This window comes from Rhinatrema bivittatum, chromosome 2, assembly GCF_901001135.1.
Source record: "Rhinatrema bivittatum chromosome 2, aRhiBiv1.1, whole genome shotgun sequence".
Taxonomy (NCBI): domain Eukaryota; kingdom Metazoa; phylum Chordata; class Amphibia; order Gymnophiona; family Rhinatrematidae; genus Rhinatrema; species Rhinatrema bivittatum.
The window spans coordinates 50,396,492-50,419,307 of record NC_042616.1 but is presented as its reverse complement, the minus strand read 5'-3'; the positions used below and the strand labels follow the sequence as shown (position 1 = coordinate 50,419,307).

Genomic DNA, 22,816 nt, shown 5'->3' with positions numbered 1-22,816 from the left:
ACTAAAAGATATTTTCAAATTCTGGTGTCACCTCACAGTAACAGCAGCACAAACACCTTCCACTGCCAGACACATTGTGAACTAACATAAAGCACCGCAAAAGAGACACCCAAAATCTATACTGCAATCCCATCATAACATAACAGTAATAACACCAAGGACTCAAACAACAATAACCCTACCTGTGAATAAGCAAGGATAAATATTACACTGGGTCCTAGAATACCAATACACCACCTACTGAGGAAACAAAACAAACCCAATTGCTATAGATCCCTATGCTAGCAGAATCTCTCATCATGGTCACACACACAGAGCAGAGACAGACCTTCACCAAATACAGAATACAAAATAAAGGAGCACAAATTAGAAAAAACTGAAATGGAAACCCCAAGAAGCCAGACTCTGTGTATTAGCAATGGAAAAACAGAACAACCATTCCTCATAAAACAAATAAAATCAAGAAACAAAGCATCAGTTATAATAGTAAAACCATACTAATAAAATATTTTAAAACTACTGATAAATAGAATTTCTATTAATTAAAATCATATACATTTTTTACAATTTCCCAAACACCAATAAAATATTTCAAAACAGTACATATATCAAATAACATCCAATAATTAAAACTAATAAGGATTTTAAAAAGCCCCTGCTGTCCATACATGGGAGCTCTTGATTTCCAGTCACCCTGATATTGTCGAGGATTAGGAGGTTATCCTCTCTCTCTCACACATACTCACATGTCCATTCTCTCTCACACATACACTGTCACATACATACACATTCATGCTCTTATACCCAACCATAACCTCTCGCTCTCACAGACACTGACACACTCTCAGGGTGTAAGACACTCTCTTCCCCCCCCCCCCCACTCACACACACTCTTACTCCCCTGGATTTTCTCATACACACTCATGCTCTCACTGGCTCCCTCACATACACACAAACACACACTCCCAGGCAAGCTCCCACTCGTTCTCACACAGACACACACACACAGGCAAGCTCCTAGTCATTCTCACACTGAACCCCAGGCAGGCTCCCATTCATTTTCACACCATTCCCTCTCCATCCCCCAGGCATGCACACATTCATTCTCACACACACAGACCCCCAGGCAGGCACCAATTTATTCTCACACACACACATACACCACAAACAGGCAGGCGCATATTCTCACACATACAAACCCCAGGAAGACACCCATACATTCTCATACACAGACACACCCTCAGGCAGGCACCCATGCATTCACACACATACACCGCCAGGCAGACTCCCATTCATACACATGCACACACTAAAGGCAGAGACCCCCTCTCTTTCTTTTGCCAGCAACCTCAGAGCCTCTCTCATCCCTCTGCTGCCACTGTCACTGCTGCTGTATGGCTATTGCGGAGGTGCTGATTGCTGCTATTGGCACTGAAGCCCATTCTGCTGCCTCCTCTGTGCAGGCCCCATGGGCTTCCAGTTCCTCTATGCTGATCTCGTACATTGTGAGATCCGCATAGAGAAAGTACTACTCTTGCACATTCCCAAAGATTACATGTTCCAATCAGTAAAAAGTAATTTATTTCTTTTTACATTTGCTGTCTGATCTTAGTTTTCTAATCGGTTGGTCACAGGCTTTTTTTTTCCACCTTCCCTTTCTTATTTTTTTGCCAATTCCTTTTATAACATATTTCTTTTCTCTCCATCTGTCTGCTTCCCTCAAACACACAGTCAGGTTCTCATTCTCACATGCTTTCTCTCTCTCACATACACAGGCATTCTCACATGCTGTCCCTCATACAATTATTTATACACAGTCTCTCTCTTGCACATCCTGTCTAACTCTCACTCCCACATGCTGTCTTGCTCAAGCACAGGTTCTCACTGTCACATGCTCTCTCTCATACAATCATTCCTACACACAGGCTCTCACTGTCACATGCTGACTCACACACACACACAGGCTCTCTCGCACTCCCACATGCTGTCTTGCTCAAGCACAGGCTCTCACTATCACATGCTGTCTCTCACACACACAGAGGCTCTCCCATGCTGTCTCTGCAAACATTCAGGTCTTCACTCACACCCACACACACAGTCTCTCAACTCATCTCATACACGCACACATACACACTGTACAAACCCTCAGTCTCTCTCTCACCTCTGGGCCTCCTCTTCACGGGCCACTGCAGGATGGGCTCTGCAGCGGCCCCGGTCTTCTCGAGCCGCACTGATCCTCTTCTGCACGCGGCTGATGCTCCTCCTCTTTCCTGCCCGCGCGGCTCCGGCAACATTTTTCTTCCGGGGCCGCGCGGGCAGGAAGGAGGAGAAGTTCCTGCATTGGCTGATGCTCCTCCTCTTTCCTGCCCGCGCGGCTCCGGCAACATTTTTCTTCCGGGGCCGCGCGGGCAGGAAGGAGGAGAAGTTCCTGCATTGGCTGATGCTCCTCCTCTTTCCTGCTCACGCGGCCCCGGCAACATTTTTCTTCCGGGGCCGCGCGGGCAGGAAGGAGGAGAAGTTCCTGCATTGGCTGATGCTCCTCCTCTTTCCTGCCCGCGCGGCCCCGGCAACATTTTTCTTCTGGGGCCGCGCGGGCAGGAAGGAGGAGGAGGAGCACCAGCATGTTTAGACGCGACTGTACCACGGTCCTGCCGATCTTCTTGCTGTGTGTATCCGGCACACAGCATAGCAGTAGTTCACCGCTCAGCCGCCATTGGGATGACGTCCACCGGCGGCCATTGGCCATCAGCGGCTCGGCGCCCCCTAATGCTCAGCGCCCTAGGCGATCGCCTAGTTCGCCTAGTGCTTCCGCCGGCCCTGCCAGGCAGTACCTTCGGACTGATTCTCTGGTACTGACCTCTGCCTGCTTCATTGACCATTCTGATCGCTGCCTGGATTTTGACCTTTGCCTGCCTTCGTGACCTCGTCTGATCTCTGGAACCTGACCCCTGCTTCGTTGACTACTCTTGGACTGATTCCTGGTATATGACTCCTGCTTTGGCTGGCTTCCCTCAGACTAATCCTCGGAACCTGACCCCGGCTGCCATTGACCACGCCTCCTTGATTCTGGCTCTGTCCCTTGTCTTGTCATCGCCTATGCTGTATTGGCCTTCTCTGATACTCCAGGCCTACAGTCTAGTGACCAACCGCGCTCCCTTGCTTCTGGTGGACACACCTCTATACTGCCTCTACGGGAGACCCTGCGAGGCCCACCTAAGACCAAGCGGCCCAGGTCCCCAAGGACTCCACTCGGGGGGACCGCGGGCTTCCAGTGGTGAAGCTCCTTCTAGCTTCTGTCTCCTCCTGTGCTCCACCCCCTGGGGGCAGGTGCTCCCTGGGCCCGACCAGGGAACAGTCCTACACTGCTCCAGAACAAGGGTCTACCTCCAAGCTCAACAAGTTGCCAAGGCTATGGACTTGGAGTATCCCGCCTCCAGGGCCCTACCGGGTTTGACCGCAACAGTCCAAGAACATCGCAGAGCATTGGAATTGCTTACCTCTTTGGTGGAAGAGCTCCGTTCCCAGTTGCGAGATACAGCTTTGGCCAATCCCGTGGGTCTATCGGCCTCTATGCTACCCAAAGCATCCTTGGCGCTCCCTGCACTTCTTCGATACAATGGGGACCCATGCTTCTGCCGTGGCTTCCTCAATCAGTGCTTCATGCGATTTGCACTGCAACCCTCCTTGTTCCTGAAGGAAACCACTATAGTAATCTTCATCCTTTCCTGCCTAGAGGAGAAGGCCTTAGCATGGGCTTCTCCATTGTGGGAACGCTCCGATCCCATGCTCTCCAAGTTATCCGAGTTCGTTGCTCTCTTCAAGCAGATCTTCAGAGACCCAGGCCGCCAAGCTGTAGCCAGCCATAATCTACTCCACCTCCGACAAGGGTCAAGGACCCTCTCAGAGTATACGGTGGAATTCAGGACCCTGGCTACTGAGCTTGTGTGGCAAGAAGATTGTCTGCAAGCCATCTTCCTAGATGGTCTCTTCAGCGCTCTCACAGATGAACTCTCTGTCCGTGAGACTCCCACGTTTCTAGAGGACCTGATTTCCCTCACCGGGAAGATCGACCATCTACTCCAGCAACGTCGCCTAGAAGTAAAGGCCTCTCACTCTCCTACACCACGTCCCATGCGTGTCGAGAATCCTCCAGCCAAGACGCCATCACCACTACCTCCTCCTGTTGTAGAAGCCATGGAGGTGAACCGTGGACGACTGTCTCTGACCGAACGTCTTCGTCAGAGGAAGGAAGGTCTTTATCTTTACTGTGGCTTTTCCGGATATCTTCGGCAGTCCTGTCTGGTCCGTCTGGAAAACTGCAACGCCTGAGCCCGGCAGGGGTCCCGAGCTTGGGCGCTACTGTCACTGGCCCCCAACCTCTGCTTCCAGTCTCTCTGGGCATCGAGTCCCACTCCTTCGCCACCACTGCCCTTGTCGATACAGAGGCAAGTGGCAGCTTCATCATGGATAACATCGTCAAGCTTCTGAACATTCTTCTTCAGCCACTAGAGGTGAGCCTTCGTATCGCCTCCATCCAAGGAGAGCATCTTCCAGAGATCATCACCCATCGAACAGTGGCCGTTCGTCTTACTGTGGGCACGCGCCACACATCCAGTCATCCTAGGGCTGCCCTGGCTCTAGGCCCACGAACCCCAATTCGATTGGCATTTCCTGCAATTGGTGCAGTGGGGTTCCAAATGCCAGAAGACATGCCTATGTCAAGTATCTCCAGCTGCCTCCGTCTTGAAGTCTACCACCGTATCTGGATTGCCTACCCAGTATGCCGAGTTTGAAGACGTCTTCTCGAAGCAGAAGGCTGACATGCTACCTCCACTACTTAAGCTGAATTGCCCTATAGAACTTCTGCCAGGCACCATGCCTCCCAAGGGCAGAACTTATCCATTGTCTCGTCCAGAAACCCTAGCCATGTCTGAATATATTAAAGAAAACTTAGAAAAGGGGTTCATTAGACCCTCTGATTCACCCGCCAGAGCGGGCTTTTTCTTCATCAAGAAAAGGGACGGCGGATTTCGCCCTTGTATTGACTACAGAGGGCTCAACGACATAACCCGAAAGGACCGGTACCCACTGCCCCTTTTCAGTGAGCTGTTTAACCACCTCCAAGGGGCTTGGATCTTTACCAAGTTGGATCTGAGGGGTGCGTACAATCTGGTACACATCCAACCTGAAGATATTTGGAAGATCGCATTCAACACGAGGGATGGTCTCTATGAATACACCATGATGCCCTTCGGTCTATATAATGCCCCAGCGGTCTTTCAACGCCTCATGAACGAAATCCTCTGAGACCTTTTGTACTCCTTCGTAATCGTATACCTTGACGACATTTTGATCTTGTCTAAGGACCTTGAATCCCACCGAGATCATGTTAGGATCGTACTTCAATGCCTAAGAGAAAATCATCTTTATGCCAAATCAGAAAAGTGCCTCTTTGAGCAAAACTGTTTACCCTTCCTAGGGTACATCATATCCAATCGAGGATTCTCCATGGATCCAGAGAAAGTCCAGGGCATCCGGGCTGGCCCCAGCCAGTTGGCCTACAGGCTTTACAGTGCTTCCTTGGCTTTACTATTACAGGAGCTTCATTACCAAGTACTCAACCCTAACTGCTCCGCTCAGTGCCATGACCAAGAAAGGGGCTAACACTCGTGTGTGGACTCCCAAAGCACAAGCCACCTTTCAGATGCTAAAAGAAGCATTCTGTTCTGGCCCCTGTCTTCAGCACCCAAACCCAAGACGCCCATTCATCATAGAAGTCGACGCTTCTGCAATCGGAGCGGGGGCAGTCTTAAGCCAGTTTTTTCCAAAGGGTAAACTGATACCATGTTCATTCTATTCACACAAGTTTTATCCTACAAAGCAACCCTACAACGTCGGTGACCGAGAACTTCTAGCTGTCAAGCTGGTGCTCCAAGAGTGGCGTCCCTGGTTGGAAGAGGCGCTTACTTTCAGATGCCTATCTGGGATACCAGGTACTCGCTCATCGAGGGCCTGCTCTCCCTGCCTTGGTGCCTGTAATCCAACTACTTTTGCCTGCTGGGATCTCCATCTTTACAGCTATCAACTTAGTGAGTAATCTAACCTTTGTCAGTCTGTCTCATCTACAGCTCAGCACAGGGAACCTGCACCTAGGACTCCCTCTACTACCGTGTGCTGCTACCATCTTCCATTGTAGGATGGGTCTCCTCTGCCGAGGGCCCCTGGACTGCCGCTACCGTATCACTTCACTACTTCCACCTCTGGTGGTATCATCCAGCTGTATAATAAAGACAATACCTTCTGTGTTTGCGTGCCCCGAATCTAGCCTAGTACTGCGGTTCCTCACGGGGCTCCTCCCTGTGGGAGTGGCCATCACCGCAGTACCCAAGAATCCACTCAAACACCTCAAAACCATAACACAACCGCTTCTAGCACCTACCGAGCCATGGTCCAGCATCTCAACAGACTTCATCACAGACCTGCCTCCGTCCCAGAACAATACCGTGATCTGGGTCATCATCTACTGTTTTTCGAAAATGGGTCACTTCATTCCCCTGCCTGGCCTCCCATCGGCCCCAGAGTTAGCCAAGTTGCTTTTGAAACATATCTTCCATCTCCATGAACTCCCACAGGAAATCATATTCGACTGAGGACCACAGTTCGTCGCAAGATACTGGCGCTCTCTATGCAAAAAGTTCAACTTGAATTTTACGTTGGCCTATCACCCACAGGCCAAAGGTCAAGCTGAAACCACTAACCAGACCTTGAAAACATTTCTTCGTTCCTACGTAAATGACCAGCAGGACAATTGATCCAACCTGTTACCCTAGGCTGAGTTGTCACATAATACCCATGTTGCTGCTGCCACCGATTATCTCCGTGGATTTGGGCGACAACCTCGGTTGCCACTACCAGTTCCTTCTCCAACCACGCAGTTCATGGCCCACACCATTCACCAGGTGAGGAATCAAGTCAAAGAACGCCTTACTCAGGCCGCCGAGCTCTCCAAGTGCACTTCAGATGCCCATAGCCGTCCTGCTCCACTCTTCCGTCCTGGTCAGAAGGTGTGGTTAAGCACCCGACATATAAGGTTAAGACACCCTTCTCATCGCCTGCCACCCAAGTTCATTGGCCCGTTTCCAGTTCTCCGGAGAGTGGGAGCAGTGTCTTATCAGCTTCAACTACCTCGTGCCATGGGCATCCATAACATATTCCATGTTTCTCTTTTGAAACCATTGGTCCTCTCCTGGCCCTCTCGCAGAGACCCCTCACCTCCGCAGATCTCCACTGAACCCGATTCTACGCTGCAGGTAAGAGAGGTTCTCGACGTCCGTCGGTGTCGAGGTAGATAGGAATACCTCTTATCCTGGGAAGGTAATGGGGCCAAGGAGAACTCATGGGAACCTTCCCATAATATCCTTGATAAAGAGCTCGTCAAGGCTTTCCATAAAACTCATCCTGAAAAACCACGGCCGCGTAGAGGGAGGCCGAGAAGGAGGGGGTACTGTTGCGCACCCCATCCACGCTCGTCACGGGTTGGCCTCCACAGCGGCAGCCGCAAGCTCCTCCAGGCCATGGCATCCCATGGCGGCAATCGCCGGGCCTTCCACTGTGCACCAGGCCTCACGCCGGAGTTCTGCGTCCTCCATGGCATCGGCGACGTCCCTACATGCAAGCGGACCGCCCAGTCACTTGTAGGGCCTGGGGCGGGTCCTAGCTCCACAGCGCAGCCTGATTGAATGTACTACTTAAGGAAGTTCCTGCCTGCACTTCCTTACCTTGGCAATCGGATCGGTACTGTATGTGTACTAGTTTGCCTCCGCGTTCACAGTATTATTCCAGTCTTGTTCCAGCCTTGTTCCAGCAACCTTCTATTCCAGGGTTCTGTCTGTCTGTCCCTGTCTCCCCAGGTAATACCTTCGGAATGATTTTCTGGTACTATCCTCTGCCTGCTTCATTGACCATTCTGATCGCTGCCTGGTTTCTGACCTTTGCCTGCCTTCGTGACCTCGCCTGACCTCTGGAACCTGACCCCTGCTTCGTTGACTACTCTCGGACTGATTCCTGGTATCTGACTCCTGCATTGGCTGACTTCCCTCGGACTGATTCTCGGAACCTGACCCCGGCTGCCATTGACCACGCCTCCTTGATTCTGGCTCTGTCCCTTGCCTTGTCATCTCCTACGCTGTATTGGTCTTCTCTGATTCTCCAGGCCTACAGTCTAGTGACCGAACCCGCTCCCTTGCTACTGGTGGGCACACCTCTATACTTCCTCTCCGGGAGACCCTGCAAGGCCCACCTAAGTCCAAGCGGCCCGGGTTCCCAAGGGCTCCACCCTGGGGGACCGCAGGCTTCCAGTGGTGAAGCTCCTTCTAGCTTCTGTCTCCTCCTGTGCTCCGCCCCCCCCGGGGGTAAGTGCTCCCTGAGCCCAACCAGGGAGCCGTCCTACACTGCTCCAGGACAAGGGTCCATCTCCAAGCGCAACACCAGGGGTCTGTACTTGGACCTGTAGTATTTAGCATATTCATAAATGATCTGGAGAAAGGAATAATGAGTGATGTGACCAAATTTGCAGATGATGCAAAATTGTCTCAATTCATTAAAACAGTAGCGGATTATGAGGAACCGCAGTAAAAAAAAAAAACACCTTGTGAGCCTAGTAGACTGGGCATATAAATGGATGATGCAATTTAATGTGGACAAGTGCATAGTAATGCACGTAGGGAAAAATAATTCCAACTACAAGTACACAATACAAGGCTCTATGTTAGGAGTCACCATCCAGGAAATGGACCTCGGAGTCCTTGTGGACAATACCTTGAAATCTTCAGTTCAGTGTGTGGCAGCAGTCAAAAAGGCAAATAGATGTTAAGAATTATTTGCACAGAAACAAAGATTAAAAAATCAAAACGACTATATAAGTTGATACTTTTTTATTGGACTAACTTAATACATTTCTTGATGAATAAAAATTCCAAACCAAAGAAATTGTTGCGTCTGTCGGGGTCAGACGGCTTCACCCCTTATGCCTCACCTTTTTCTTGGCTCCTCCCGCTCACCTTGGGAAGATGGCTACAGCCACGTCTGCAAGCCGCCCTCTCCGGGGTCCCCGGAACGGCTATGGCGTTGCCTCCCGCTATGTTCCTCCCAAGGCCCTACTAGGGTGCGCACGCACGTGCTACCCACGTCTTTATTCCAGCTATGGCATGAACCTCGGGGGCGTTCCCCTCAAGTGACATCTCGCCATTCGGGTATTTAGCCTGTACTTGTTTGCTATCTCATTGCGTTAGCAAGGATTGGTCTTGGCCGGTCTAAGCTACTCTGTCGCTTCCGTGCTGCTGCTGGAAGCTCTCTCTCTCTGCCCTTCGGGGTAATCTCTAACCTGGGTACCCACTCCTCGGGGGCCCTCTGCTTTATTTCAGGTGCCTTACAGGGATCAGGTACTCACTCCTCGAGGGCCTGCTCTCCCTTCCTCGGTGCCTGGTGGAATCGCCAACCTACAGCTACCATCTAGTGAGTAATCTCTCAGTCTGTCTCATCTACAGCATTGCCTTGCTGGGAAACCTTCACCTGAATCCCTCTATACCAACGTGGTGAGACAGGTCCCCTCTGCCAAGGGTCCCAAGGCTGCTACCTCCGGATCACCTCACTACTGCCATCTCTGGTGGTACTCATCAAAGCTGTACAATAAAAGATCTGAATCTGTGAATGTGCGTCCTGAGTCTAGCCCAGTACTGTGGCTCCCCACAGGGCTCCTCCCCATGGGTATGGTCATCTGCCACAGTACCCAAAAATCCACCCAAACACCGCTAACCATAACAGATATCACCTAACTATAATATGTACAAATACAAAAAAATTACAAAATGTTTTTATTAATTTCACAGAATTTTTCTAATAACCCCTGTGCAAAAAAGAGTTACCAGATTCTTTTAGAATTAAGACCAAATACACATAGCAGTGCAATAATAATGGGAGATTTCAATTACCCCAACATTGACTGGGTAAATGTAACATCAGGACTTGCTAGAGCCATACAGTTCCTGAATGTAATAAATGACTGCTTCATGGAGCAATTGGCTCAGGAACCAACAAGAGAGGGAGCTATTTTAGATTTAAAAGGTGCAGCTACAAAGGTTAAAAGTGTTCAACAGTCATGGACATTGTTTAAAAATACAATCCTTGAGGCGCAGTCCATATGTATTCCACACATTAAAAAAGGTGGAAGGAAGGCAAAATGATTACCATCATGGTTAAAAGGTGAGGTGAAAGAGGTTATTTTAGCCAAAAAAACATCCTTCAAAAATTGGAAGAAGGATCCATCTGAAGAAAATAAGATAAAACATAAGCATGGTCAAGTTAAGTGTAAAATATTGATAAGACAGGGAAAGAGAGAATTTGAAATGAAGTTGGCCATAGAGGCAAAAACTCATAATAAAAACTTTTTAAAATATATCCGAATCAAGAAACCTGTGAGAGAGTCGGTTGGACCATTAGATGACGGAGGGGAAAAAGGGGCTTTTAGGGAAGATAAGGCCATTGCAAAAAGACTAAATGAATTCTTTGCTTCCGTGTTTACTAATGAGGATGTTGGGGAGATACCAGTTTTGGAGATGGTTTTCAGGGGTGATGAATCAGACGAACTGAACGAAATCACTGTGAACTTGGAAGATGTAGTAGGCCAGACTGACAAACTAAAGAGTAGCAAATCACCTGGACCAGATGGACTTCTCCAAGAACTTATCCAATCCTTTTTTAAACACAGCTATACTAACTGCACTAACTACATTCTCTGGCAACAAATTCCAGAGTTTAATTGTGCGTTGAGTAAAAAAGAACTTTCTCCGATTAGTTTTAAATGTGCCCCATGCTAACTTCATGGAGTGCCCCCTAGTCTTTCTACTATCCGAAAGAGTAAATAACCGATTCACATCTACCCGTTCTAGACCTCTCATGATTTTAAACACCTCTATCATATCCCCCCTCAGTCGTCTCTTCTCCAAGCTGAAAAGTCCTAACCTCTTTAGTCTTTCCTCATAGGGGAGTTGTTCCATTCCCCTTATCATTTTGGTAGCCCTTCTCTGTACCTTCTCCATCGCAATTATATCTTTTTTGAGATGCGGCGACCAGAATTGTACACAGTATTCAGGGTGCGGTCTCACCATGGAGCGATACAGAGGCATTATTTATTTATTTATTTTTAATTTTTATATACCGGAATTCCTGTATGCAATACAAATCAATCCGGTTTACAAGTAACGAAAAAGGTTGCCCTGGTCTGGGAGGTTAGACCGGGGTTTTTTACATAGAACATTGAACAGTAACAATCAACCATTGAACATTATTACATTATTACAAGGAACATTGCAAGTAACTATAAATATTTAACAAATGACAAATATGACATTTTCCGTTTTATTCATATGGGAGAAAAACCATATAAATGTTCTGAATGTGATAAATGCTTCAGTTCTAAATCACACCTCAAAAGTCATGAAAGAACACACACAGTGGAGGAACTATTTAAATGTTCTGAATGTAATAAATGTTTCAGAATGAAATTCTATCTTGAAACCCACAAAAGAATACATACTGGTGAGAAACCAATTAAATGATCTGAATGTGATAAATCTTTCACCTGTGAATCAATGCTGAAATACCACTAAAGAATACATATGGAGGTAAAACCATTTAAATGTTCTGAATGTGATAAATGTTACAGTTGGACAGCTGGCCTTAGAAAACATAAAAGGAAACACTCTGAAGCGAAACCATTCTAGTACTCTAAATGTGATAAATGCTACGATTGGAAAGCTGCACTTAATAACCTTAAAAGAAAGAAACCATTTGAATGTACTTAATCTGATAAATGCTTGTCAAATGTGAATTTAAACATAAAACGACACACTTGAGAGAAACCATTTGTGTCCTGAATGTGATAAAATTTTCAGTCAAAAGAATATACATAGAAAGAATATCACAGTGAGAAATGTTTTCTTAAATGAATTCACACTGGATAGAAACCTTTTAAATATTCGAAATCTGATCAGTGTTTTGGTTAGAACTATTCACTTAAAATCTACAAAAGAATACACACTGGATAGAAGCATTTAAATGTTTAGAGTATGTAAATATTTTAGTAAGAAATCTGAACTTAAAGACATGAAAAAATACACACTAGAGAGAAACCACTTTAATGCTCTGAATATGATAAATGTTTCAGTTGGATATGTCTTTAAAGCCAGGAAAGAATACACACTGCTGAGATAAAATAGAAGGATCAGAACAATGCAAAATTAACTTGGAAAAATCAAAAGGAAAGTTACAGGGCATCCAGGCAGATACGATTTACTATTACAAAGATAATGGAGCAGACAGAAATGGAAGAGGCATCTGATGAGATATCCCTGAAAGATAATGATGCACTGCAGGAGGAGGTGAATAAAGTAAGACAGACCATGAACCAGAATGAAGAAAGGAATCAGGAGATTGAAGAATTGACGATTGAGCTTCTGGTTTATATGGGGAAGGATAGGTATTCAGAAGATAACTTTAACAATCCTAGTTAAAAGCATGTTAAGTGATATGAACAAGATCATAATCCATATTAAGGATACATCTATTAATATCATGGACATAAACTGGATACAATAAGGTGTAGCAAAAATTATTACTGAGAGAATCTTACCAACAAGGACACAAAGCTAGAAGAACAGGAGAAAGATAATTCCTCCTTGGAGAGAAACTCATAGAAGAAAAAAATGAAGTCACTGCATGCAGATGTGTCACCGGTAGACACATACATTAAAGGACTGAGAACACTAAAAGTAATGAGAAAAATCCAAACCATAAAGCTAAGGTATTCTGCACTCTCTGAAGAAGTCCTTAAATTGATATCCTTCAATAACAAACAGAAAATAAGAGCAGAAGCACAAAACCTGTGAAGATATGAAGAAAACAGAAAGGAGAGGCACTAAAATAAAACATTTAGGCCTGGATTTTCCTACAGCGCAGAGCTCTTTGAATCGCGCGGTAACGAGGGGCGGGCCTGCGAAATCCGGCAACGATCTCACCACCGTTGTGTTATCGCTACCGGCTTTCGCACCCAATAGCGCCATTGTAAAAGGTGGTGCTATTGGGCGCGCTACTGGCAGTGATAAAGGTTCTTACCTTTTCGCTGCCAGCGATGTTTCCGCCGCGTCCACTCCGGTGCTGACGCCGACCCGACTTCGCCCTGATTTAGCTATCGCAAGCGAAAAGTCCCTTTTCGCGTGCGATAGGGTTAGAAAATAAACCCCTTAGAGAGAAGCCAAAACGGTTCTATAGGGAATTAGAAAAGAGCATTAGTACCAACAAAAGATGGAACAGAACAGTTTTGGAGAAATTTGTATGAAGATCCTATAGAGTATAACAGAGAAGCAGAATTGTTGCCCAGCATTCAGGGGAGTATAGAAAAGGCAAATATCAAAACTATGAAATGAGCTGAAGTGACACTAATTGAGCTGGAAGCTGGGTTAAAACGAGCCCCAAATTGGAATTGCCTTGACCCTAATGGAGTGCCCAACTTTGGCTCAAATATTTGACCTCTCTCCACCAAGACATGATGGCTAATGAAAGGAAGAACACTCCTCTGCTAAAAAGAGAGCCAAATAACATCCCCAAAAGCTATCGACCAAAACCTTGCCTACAATCTAAAGCCTGTTAACTGCAATAGATGCAGATAGAATATATCAATTCTAATAAAATCTTGGTAATAGAAGGGTAACAAAAGAGGAGCATATGCAACCAAAGACCAGCTGAAGCTGAATAAAGCCATTATGACTAGCTGTATAAATAGCCAAAACCTCAGAATAGAAACTATAAGAAAATCTTTGAGAGCATACCATACTCTTTGATAATAAATTGCCTTGAAATATACAAAGTGATCCCTGGACTAATAGAGTACAACAAGTTCACCATGAAAATGTGGCAGACTACATTCCATCTGAATTGAGGATGTACAATATGTCATCTCTAACATTAAGATCCAGCGCGAAATATTTCAGGGAGATTCTCTGTCACTTGAATTAATTCCTTAGGTTATTGAATTAGCCTTTATACTAGAGCAACTGATCCTTTACAAATAATACCTCACTTACTATGTGAAGATGATTTGAAACTCTACAGTTCTTGTGATGCTCCCTTAGCAGAACAACTCCAGTTAGTGAATTGTTTCGCAGATGACATCAGGGAGACATTTGGCCTGGAAAAATGTGCTAAGGCAAGTTTCCTTAAAGGAAAATTAAACAAAACTGAAACATCTTCCTGATTGAAGATTGCAATATAAAGGAACTGGAGCAGAAAGGTGTATATAAATATCTAGGCAGAAAGAAAGATGGAAGCATTCGATATTAAATATTGAGAGAAAAAATGAGTAAAGAATACTATAGGAGATTGAAGCTGATATTGAAAAGTGCCTTAACTGCACGGAATAAGATACAAGCTATTAACCAACTAGTAATTCCTGCATTATCATACAGTTTCGGAATAGTAGACTGGCCCCATAAATATGTTGAAGTATTGGATGTAGAAATAAGAAAGCATCATCAGTGCTTAAGCTTGGACAATCATTCAGAAAATAGAGGTAATGGCTGAAAATACACCAGCATCCAAAGAAAAGAAGCTACATAATTAGCAAAAGAAGAAAAAAAAAACTTTGAAGAATCAGATCAGATCATGTGATGAAGTGAATGTGAGTGGACACTGAAGAGGAGGGCTCCAGGTGCCATCCCTGAGAAATTATAATTTCTTAAAGGTTTGTGCGCTTCCTGTTTTAGCACAAGAACTATTGGGCCTTCTAGTGTATAAACAAACACGTGCGTCTACCATAATCCATCATGAACAATGGATCTCCATACTATCCCCTAGTTCTGAATAAGAGCTTACCCTGACTCTTAACTGTTGTTATTATCCTAAGCACTACGTTCCTCTAGACCTTTCTTTCGAGCAGTCTTTGCTTCCAAGTTTACCACCCTTGTTGAATGTAACTTTGTTCTTCCTGTTTTACCTACGGTTTTGGTTACAGTTCCCCCCTTCGATGTAAACCGATCTGATATGGTCCCAACCATGAAGGTCGGTATAGAAAAGTGTTAAATAAATAAATAAATAAATAAGGCATGGCCACTAAACCTGGGAAAATGGAGAAGGAAAAGACTTAGTCACAGGATACCAAAATGGCCGACGCCAGGGAGGAGGTAACACAAGCTGTGCAAGATAAAATGATCGCTGATTTAACCACTGGAGAGTCATTTAGATAAATTTAATGAGAGCATAGGAGAGTTGAAAACATTGATACAAGATGTTGGAACTCAAAATGCTACTGCAGAGTTAGAGGATGAAAATGTGACCCTGCAAACAAAAGTACATGACTTGGAAAAATTAGCAGCCAGCTACACTATGAAACTAGACAATCCTGAATAGATTGCAACCTAAACTTCCAATTTATCATATTGCTGAAAGCATAGCCTATTCTCAACTGGTTACTTTGCTTGAAACGTGGTTATCATATGAAGTAAAAGTCCTGGATTTTGTTGGCAAAATAGCAGATTCAAAACAATGCAGGTAAACACCACAACCCCCAGAGTAGTAATTGCAAAATTCCTTAACTACTCTCATAAGATGAAACTCGTGCAAGCCTATAGAAGACGTAAAAAAGTAACTCACCAAGGAAACAAGGTTCAAATCGTCCAGGATTTCTCGGCTACAGTGGTTGCTAAATGAATTTACCTCTATTTGCTCAGAGCTGGTACACTTGAATACAAATTCACATTGCAATATCCAGCCAAATTGAGATCTGGCACAACGGTACGATGCAGACTTTGAAAGCTGCTTAAGGTGAAATTGTATTTGGAATTTCTGTCAGAGAACGCTCCCTGCTTGGAGTAACTGAGGCTCCACTTCTGAATGATGGGAGTTGCATGCATATTCAAGAGCCGGGGTTCACAAATTCCCTTTCCATCAGATTGATGATGTCCTTCTGTTCAGAAGGCCACTTTGAGAATCTATCAAATTATAATACTAACTGTTGAATATGTTAGACTGTTTCACAGTATGTGATTGTGTCCATTCTGCACTGTTTTATTTTTTCATTAACACTACAGCGGCACCAGTACATATGATCAGACAAGTGTGGAATCCTAGATAAGATAAGACCATCTGGTTATGGGTATCTAGGGCCTCTATACAAAGATCAACTAAGAAAAGTGCTACTATGGAACAACAATAAGCAAAGCTAAGCAGTTATGTATGTACTGCATCGTAATGGGTCATATGCTTAGATTAAGAAATAAGTCTGAGATTTTGCCTTATTATTAGAATGCACCTGGAATGAAATCATAGTGAAACTAGCAAGAAGATCCCCTTTTACTATCTTTCTGATTAACATGTATTGAACAAAAGAAATGGGAAAACATCAAATAGTATTCTCTCCAAAATGGAGGACCATAGGTCACTTTGTCCTTGGATCTAATATGCAGGACGAGAAATAGAATGGAAGAAGAAATAGTCTATATTAGCTTATGTCAGATGATTATTAATCATTGTAATCTGGCATGGAGGAATAAACCCCATCCATGATTGGTTCCATGGTGTTTATACAAAAGAACTGCTTCACCTTCGTGTAACTCCCAATCTCAATACTCCTATAACACTAGGCTTATATTGGAGGAATATACCATTTTCAACCAGACCTCATAACCAATATCCGGTGCTACAATGCACGGAATTAATACCACATATTTTGAATAAACTCATGTGTGGAATATTTTTAATCATTGGTCATTGGTTGTTGGATTCGATTATTTCTTTTTCTTTTAAATGTTCATTTTTTACTTTTTTTGTCTTTTTAAATTTTACATTTGTAAATTTGCATGTAACATACTTGATATATAATCTGCTGAGAAGCTGAATGTTTCCTTCAATTTGTTGGGATCCATTTTAGGCAGTGAGACTTAACACTATTATACAAAAGAACTGCTTCACCTTCGTGTAACTCCCAATCTCAATACTCCTATAACACTAGGCTTATATTGGAGGAATATACCATTTTCAACCAGACCTCATAACCAATATCCGGTGCTACAATGCACGGAATTAATACCACATATTTTGAATAAACTCATGTGTGGAATATTTTTAATCATTGGTCATTGGTTGTTGGATTCGATTATTTCTTTTTCTTTTAAATGTTCATTTTTTACTTTTTTTGTCTTTTTAAATTTTACATTTGTAAATTTGCATGTAACATACTTGATATATAATCTGCTGAGAAGCTGAATGTTTCCTTCAATTTGTTGGGATCCATTTTAGGCAGTGAGACTTAACACTATTATACAAAAGAACTGCTTCACCTTCGTGTAACTCCCAATCTCAATACTCCTATAACACTAGGCTTATATTGGAGGAATATACCATTTTCAACCAGACCTCATAACCAATATCCGGTGCTACAATGCACGGAATTAATACCACATATTTTGAATAAACTCATGTGTGGAATATTTTTAATCATTGGTCATTGGTTGTTGGATTCGATTATTTCTTTTTCTTTTTCTTTTAAATGACCAATGACCAATGATTAAAAATATTCCACACATGAGTTTATTCAAAATATGTGGTATTAATTCCGTGCATTGTAGCACCGGATATTGGTTATGAGGTCTGGTTGAAAATGGTATATTCCTCCAATATAAGCCTAGTGTTATAGGAGTATTGAGATTGGGAGTTACACGAAGGTGAAGCAGTTCTTTTGTATAATAGTGTTAAGTCTCACTGCCTAAAATGGATCCCAACAAATTGAAGGAAACATTCAGCTTCTCAGCAGATTATATATCAAGTATGTTACATGCAAATTTACAAATGTAAAATTTAAAAAGACAAAAAAGTAAAAAATGAACATTTAAAAGAAAAAGAAATAATCGAATCCAACAACCAATGACCAATGATTAAAAATATTCCACACATGAGTTTATTCAAAATATGTGGTATTAATTCCGTGCATTGTAGCACCGGATATTGGTTATGAGGTCTGGTTGAAAATGGTATATTCCTCCAATATAAGCCTAGTGTTATAGGAGTATTGAGATTGGGAGTTACACGAAGGTGAAGCAGTTCTTTTGTATAATAGTGTTAAGTCTCACTGCCTAAAATGGATCCCAACAAATTGAAGGAAACATTCAGCTTCTCAGCAGATTATATATCAAGTATGTTACATGCAAATTTACAAATGTAAAATTTAAAAAGACAAAAAAAGTAAAAAATGAACATTTAAAAGAAAAAGAAATAATCGAATCCAACAACCAATGACCAATGATTAAAAATATTCCACACATGAGTTTATTCAAAATATGTGGTATTAATTCCGTGCATTGTAGCACCGGATATTGGTTATGAGGTCTGGTTGAAAATGGTATATTCCTCCAATATAAGCCTAGTGTTATAGGAGTATTGAGATTGGGAGTTACACGAAGGTGAAGCAGTTCTTTTGTATAATAGTGTTAAGTCTCACTGCCTAAAATGGATCCCAACAAATTGAAGGAAACATTCAGCTTCTCAGCAGATTATATATCAAGTATGTTACATGCAAATTTACAAATGTAAAATTTAAAAAGACAAAAAAAGTAAAAAATGAACATTTAAAAGAAAAAGAAATAATCGAATCCAACAACCAATGACCAATGATTAAAAATATTCCACACATGAGTTTATTCAAAATATGTGGTATTAATTCCGTGCATTGTAGCACCGGATATTGGTTATGAGGTCTGGTTGAAAATGGTATATTCCTCCAATATAAGCCTAGTGTTATAGGAGTATTGAGATTGGGAGTTACACGAAGGTGAAGCAGTTCTTTTGTATAATAGTGTTAAGTCTCACTGCCTAAAATGGATCCCAACAAATTGAAGGAAACATTCAGCTTCTCAGCAGATTATATATCAAGTATGTTACATGCAAATTTACAAATGTAAAATTTAAAAAGACAAAAAAAGTAAAAAATGAACATTTAAAAGAAAAAGAAATAATCGAATCCAACAACCAATGACCAATGATTAAAAATATTCCACACATGAGTTTATTCAAAATATGTGGTATTAATTCCGTGCATTGTAGCACCGGATATTGGTTATGAGGTCTGGTTGAAAATGGTATATTCCTCCAATATAAGCCTAGTGTTATAGGAGTATTGATATTGTGGTTCCATGGTGTGACACAAATAGAAGAAAAGGAGTAAGAAAGAAACAAGAAAGTGATTGGTTAGGTATGTTTGTAATGTTAAGGAAAAGTATATAATGATCTGTCCATGCGATTATAAGGGGAGCGACTGTTAGTTTTATTGTTGTGTATTCAAGATTAGCTTCTTGCAATAAAACCACAAATAAAAAAGCAGAAGTACTGGTGTCCTGCAAATAATTTTGGTGCAGCTTGTTTGTACTATAGAACAGTTGCTTCTGGAGACAAAGGGACCTGTAAATCAATTTATTCTGATATCAGGATTTTTGGAAAAGAAATAAAGGACAGTTTTCCCTATTTCTGCACAAGTTTCCAAAAGGATTCTTGTTTTATGATAAGAGGGCTCAGTGCCAAAAAATGTGTTATTGAGCAGTTAAGTTGTTTAGCCAACATAATAGTATTTGTAGAAGTTTTAACATTATTACATCTTTTCTGGTGGATGAGATCTGGGGTAGCACCTGAAAGCTTCTAATGTGATCTCCTGACTCCTTAAGGGTCTGTTTTGAAAAGCTGAAGGTATATTTGGAGAGGGGGTGTTTTGGGGCTGTGAAGGGGGGGGGGGGGGAGAAGGTGAGATGGAAGGAGAGGATGGAGAGAGTTGGGGGTATTAATGCATTTTTGATGGTGTGTGGGATGATGGCCAGAATAATATGTTCATTATGTTTTGCTGACAAATATGTTATATCAACTGTGGAGGGGTTGCTACTCTTTCTGGGATGGGTGGCCCAACTGCAATACAAATTTTCTTTCTGCAGGTTTTATTCTTGTTTTAATTTATAACAAAGGATAAAATTGCTTCTGGAATGTGGCAGACCTAGGTATGCCTCCCAAAAGGGAAAAGGTGTTAAGCCATCTCAAGACACGCAAATGCAGTATGGCACTCCTGCAAGAGACACAGCTATCAGAGTTAGAGTGCTGCATTTGTGGACCCTTGGGTTTTGGTGAGATTGGCTCTACCTGCAGAGAGGAGCCTTGCAGGTTCTCACCATCAGCAGGCGGACCCAAGTGAAGCAGAGACAGGTCGAGGGCTTCACCTTTACCAGCCCACATTCCCTCGGCTTGAGCCTTTGGGTGCCAGGGCCAGCAGGACTTAGGCAAGGGTCTCTGCTAATGACTAGAGATGTGGTCCGAGGCCGGGCTACGGTCATAGGTAGGCAGTAATCAGGCATATCGTGTGGCCAGGAAAAGGTCAAGGGCAGGCAGCAAGCAAGCGTACTGAGTGTTCAGGCAAAGGTCAAAGGCAGGCAGTGATCAGGATATCGAGTATCCAGGCATAGGTTAAAGATAGATATCCTTCTGAGGGAGAGGAGGAGGAGGGACGGAGAGGGCTGAGGCAGGCAGGCAAGGCAGAAGCAGGTCGGGCAGACAAGGACTGGAACAGGCTGGACAATAAAGGCTGGGCAACAAAGACGGATAGGCTGGACAACACAGACTGGTAGCAACACGTACTACAACTGTAGCTGGACCTATTGCTGAAGCAAGGTGCATCAGTGGAAATGCCCTTAAATAAGGGCAATGCCAGTGACATCATCAGTGGAGGCCACAGGGACTTTCCCACCCTTTTAATGGCCTGAGGTCAGGCACGGAGAGTAGGCACTGACAGTGTCCTGCCACATGGCATCTAGCAGCGTCCTTTAGGGGAGAGCATCAGGAGTGACCCGTAGCGCCATGAAGGTAAGGGTAGTTGTTCGTGGGGGCAGCCCACAGACAACCAAACGCAACATGGATTATCATAAGTTAAGATGCCAGAGGTTGCATAAGTCGTTTACGCCACTGACAATACCAAAAGTTGGGGGTAGCTATGTTAACCCATAAGAACATGTACGCGTGGCCTCTACTGATGATGAGGGGTTCAGGAACCTGTCTGCTATGCTGCACCTTGAGTCCCCCTGCCCCACACCTATCGGGCGGTAGTGCTACAGGCAGTTCTCCCTATTACCTCTTATACCCACACACAGTCTAAATAGTTCAAGAATGACAATGTGTTTTATCCACAGAATTAGACTTTTATTTGTCAGACTTTGCAGGCTTAGCATTTAGAAAAAGATAAACGGTACATAACATTGTTACCAGAACCTCGGTATATAAAAAAATGTATGTATGAATGAATGAATGAATGAATGAATGAATAAATAAATAAATAAATAAATAAATAAATAAATCTCTCTCTCTCTCTCTAACATCCTTGCTACTGAGCACCAGTTTATACTAAAGAAAGATCTGTATCATTTGTGGCTTTAAACATGCCAGATACCTTAGCCTGCATAAAGTATTAATACAAGTAACTGGCTACCCCACCTGACTTTAGGAGATTCCCCTCTGTTTTCCTCTAGAGCAGTCTCTGGCTCGAGATCTCGGTGACCATCTCAAGGGCCAGACTTGCTTCCTGGGTTCTGGTACTGGCTGGCTGAAGACGCGTCTCTCCGCTCCGGGCTGTCCCAGACTGCCACAGTCACACTCAAAAGGAAGAGAATAAAAAGCATGGCAGGAGAGGAGGCGGGGCATCCAGGAGCAAAGTTTAGTTTGAGCCAGTCCCCGGGTTCAGGGAGAAAGTGAGGGAAATCTCTCAGGCCCCAGCCGGATAGTGAAAAAAAACAAAAAACTACAGAACTTGATGACTGCTGCTGTGAGTTTGTCACTCATAGGGTGATAATAACCTTGTAACCCCTGCTTTTTTTGTTTTTCTCCTGGCCGTGATCGCTTCTTTTGCTTTCCAGTAGCGAGAGAAAAAGAGTTCAGACCTGCCCTCATTTGGAGTCCTAGTGCCTCCTGGGAGAGCGAGGGACAGCAAAGCCTGTCTTGAAGAGTGAGATACTGGGGCAGGGGGCAACCATCAAGGCACTGTACCCCCACGCTCCTATACATTCCTAGGTCACCGTAGCCAGAGGACTCATTCTCTTGTACATTCCCGGGCACTTTAGCCACAGGAGGTCTCCCTTTCTTGCACTTTCCTGCTGCCAGACATGCTCTGTTACTAGGGAATCCGATAGAAATTTTGGAGCTGTGAAAAAGTTACTAGATTTATAGCTAAATTCTTAAAAAAAAAAAAATCATTGCATTAGTTCCCCTTCATTTTCAGAGTTCCAAAATATCCATCGGATTCAACAAGTCACCAAATCTAGCGAGAGAATCGCTAAATTGGCAACACATTCTGCTAACGCTATGTGCTCCTGGGAGTTGTAGTTTTGAGCCTTTGCAGAATTTAGAGGCGAGTCTATCTAGGAAGGACTCAAAGTACCAGCATGCTCTTTGCAGCCTGAGAGGCAGAGTGCTGTGAAGTTCCAGCTCGGGATCTAGTATTAGAAAACTCAGCCTGCAATCATCTGGCAAATCCCTGGGAAAGCAGCGCAAGACATGTCTGCAGGGGCTTCTGCTCAGGTAGGAGTTTGCAGGAAGTAAGCATGGGAACAGGAAACGTACGGTACTGAAGAGCTTCGCCTGACAATCAGTTTACTTGGCAATTTCTGAGTTGTTTCACAGAAATGTTTCATAAGTGATTGTTAGCTAATGATAGCATTAAAAACAATGATCAAACATGTCTCTGAGCTGA

General features: G+C 43.7%; 2 protein-coding genes across 3 annotated transcripts in view; one reads left to right on the top strand and one right to left on the bottom strand.

Annotated features, from left to right (window-relative positions):
- Positions 1 to 21,780, bottom strand: part of LOC115083927 (gastrula zinc finger protein XlCGF28.1-like) — a 57,960-nt gene extending 36,180 nt beyond the window's left edge. The window contains exon 1 of one of the 2 annotated variants that reach the window (XM_029588039.1): positions 21,565 to 21,780. The gene's annotated coding sequence lies outside the window, so the exon portion shown is untranslated. The remainder of the gene's footprint in view (positions 1 to 21,564) is intronic. The other variant, XM_029588038.1, reaches the window with a different exon arrangement.
- A 3-nt stretch (positions 21,781 to 21,783) lies between these two features.
- The window catches only part of LOC115083926 (zinc finger protein 708-like), a 68,524-nt gene continuing 67,491 nt past the window's right edge, over positions 21,784 to 22,816 (top strand). The window contains exon 1 of the mRNA XM_029588035.1: positions 21,784 to 22,644. Within this exon, the coding sequence (XP_029443895.1) occupies positions 22,621 to 22,644 (24 nt within the window). The 5' untranslated portion in view covers positions 21,784 to 22,620. The remainder of the gene's footprint in view (positions 22,645 to 22,816) is intronic.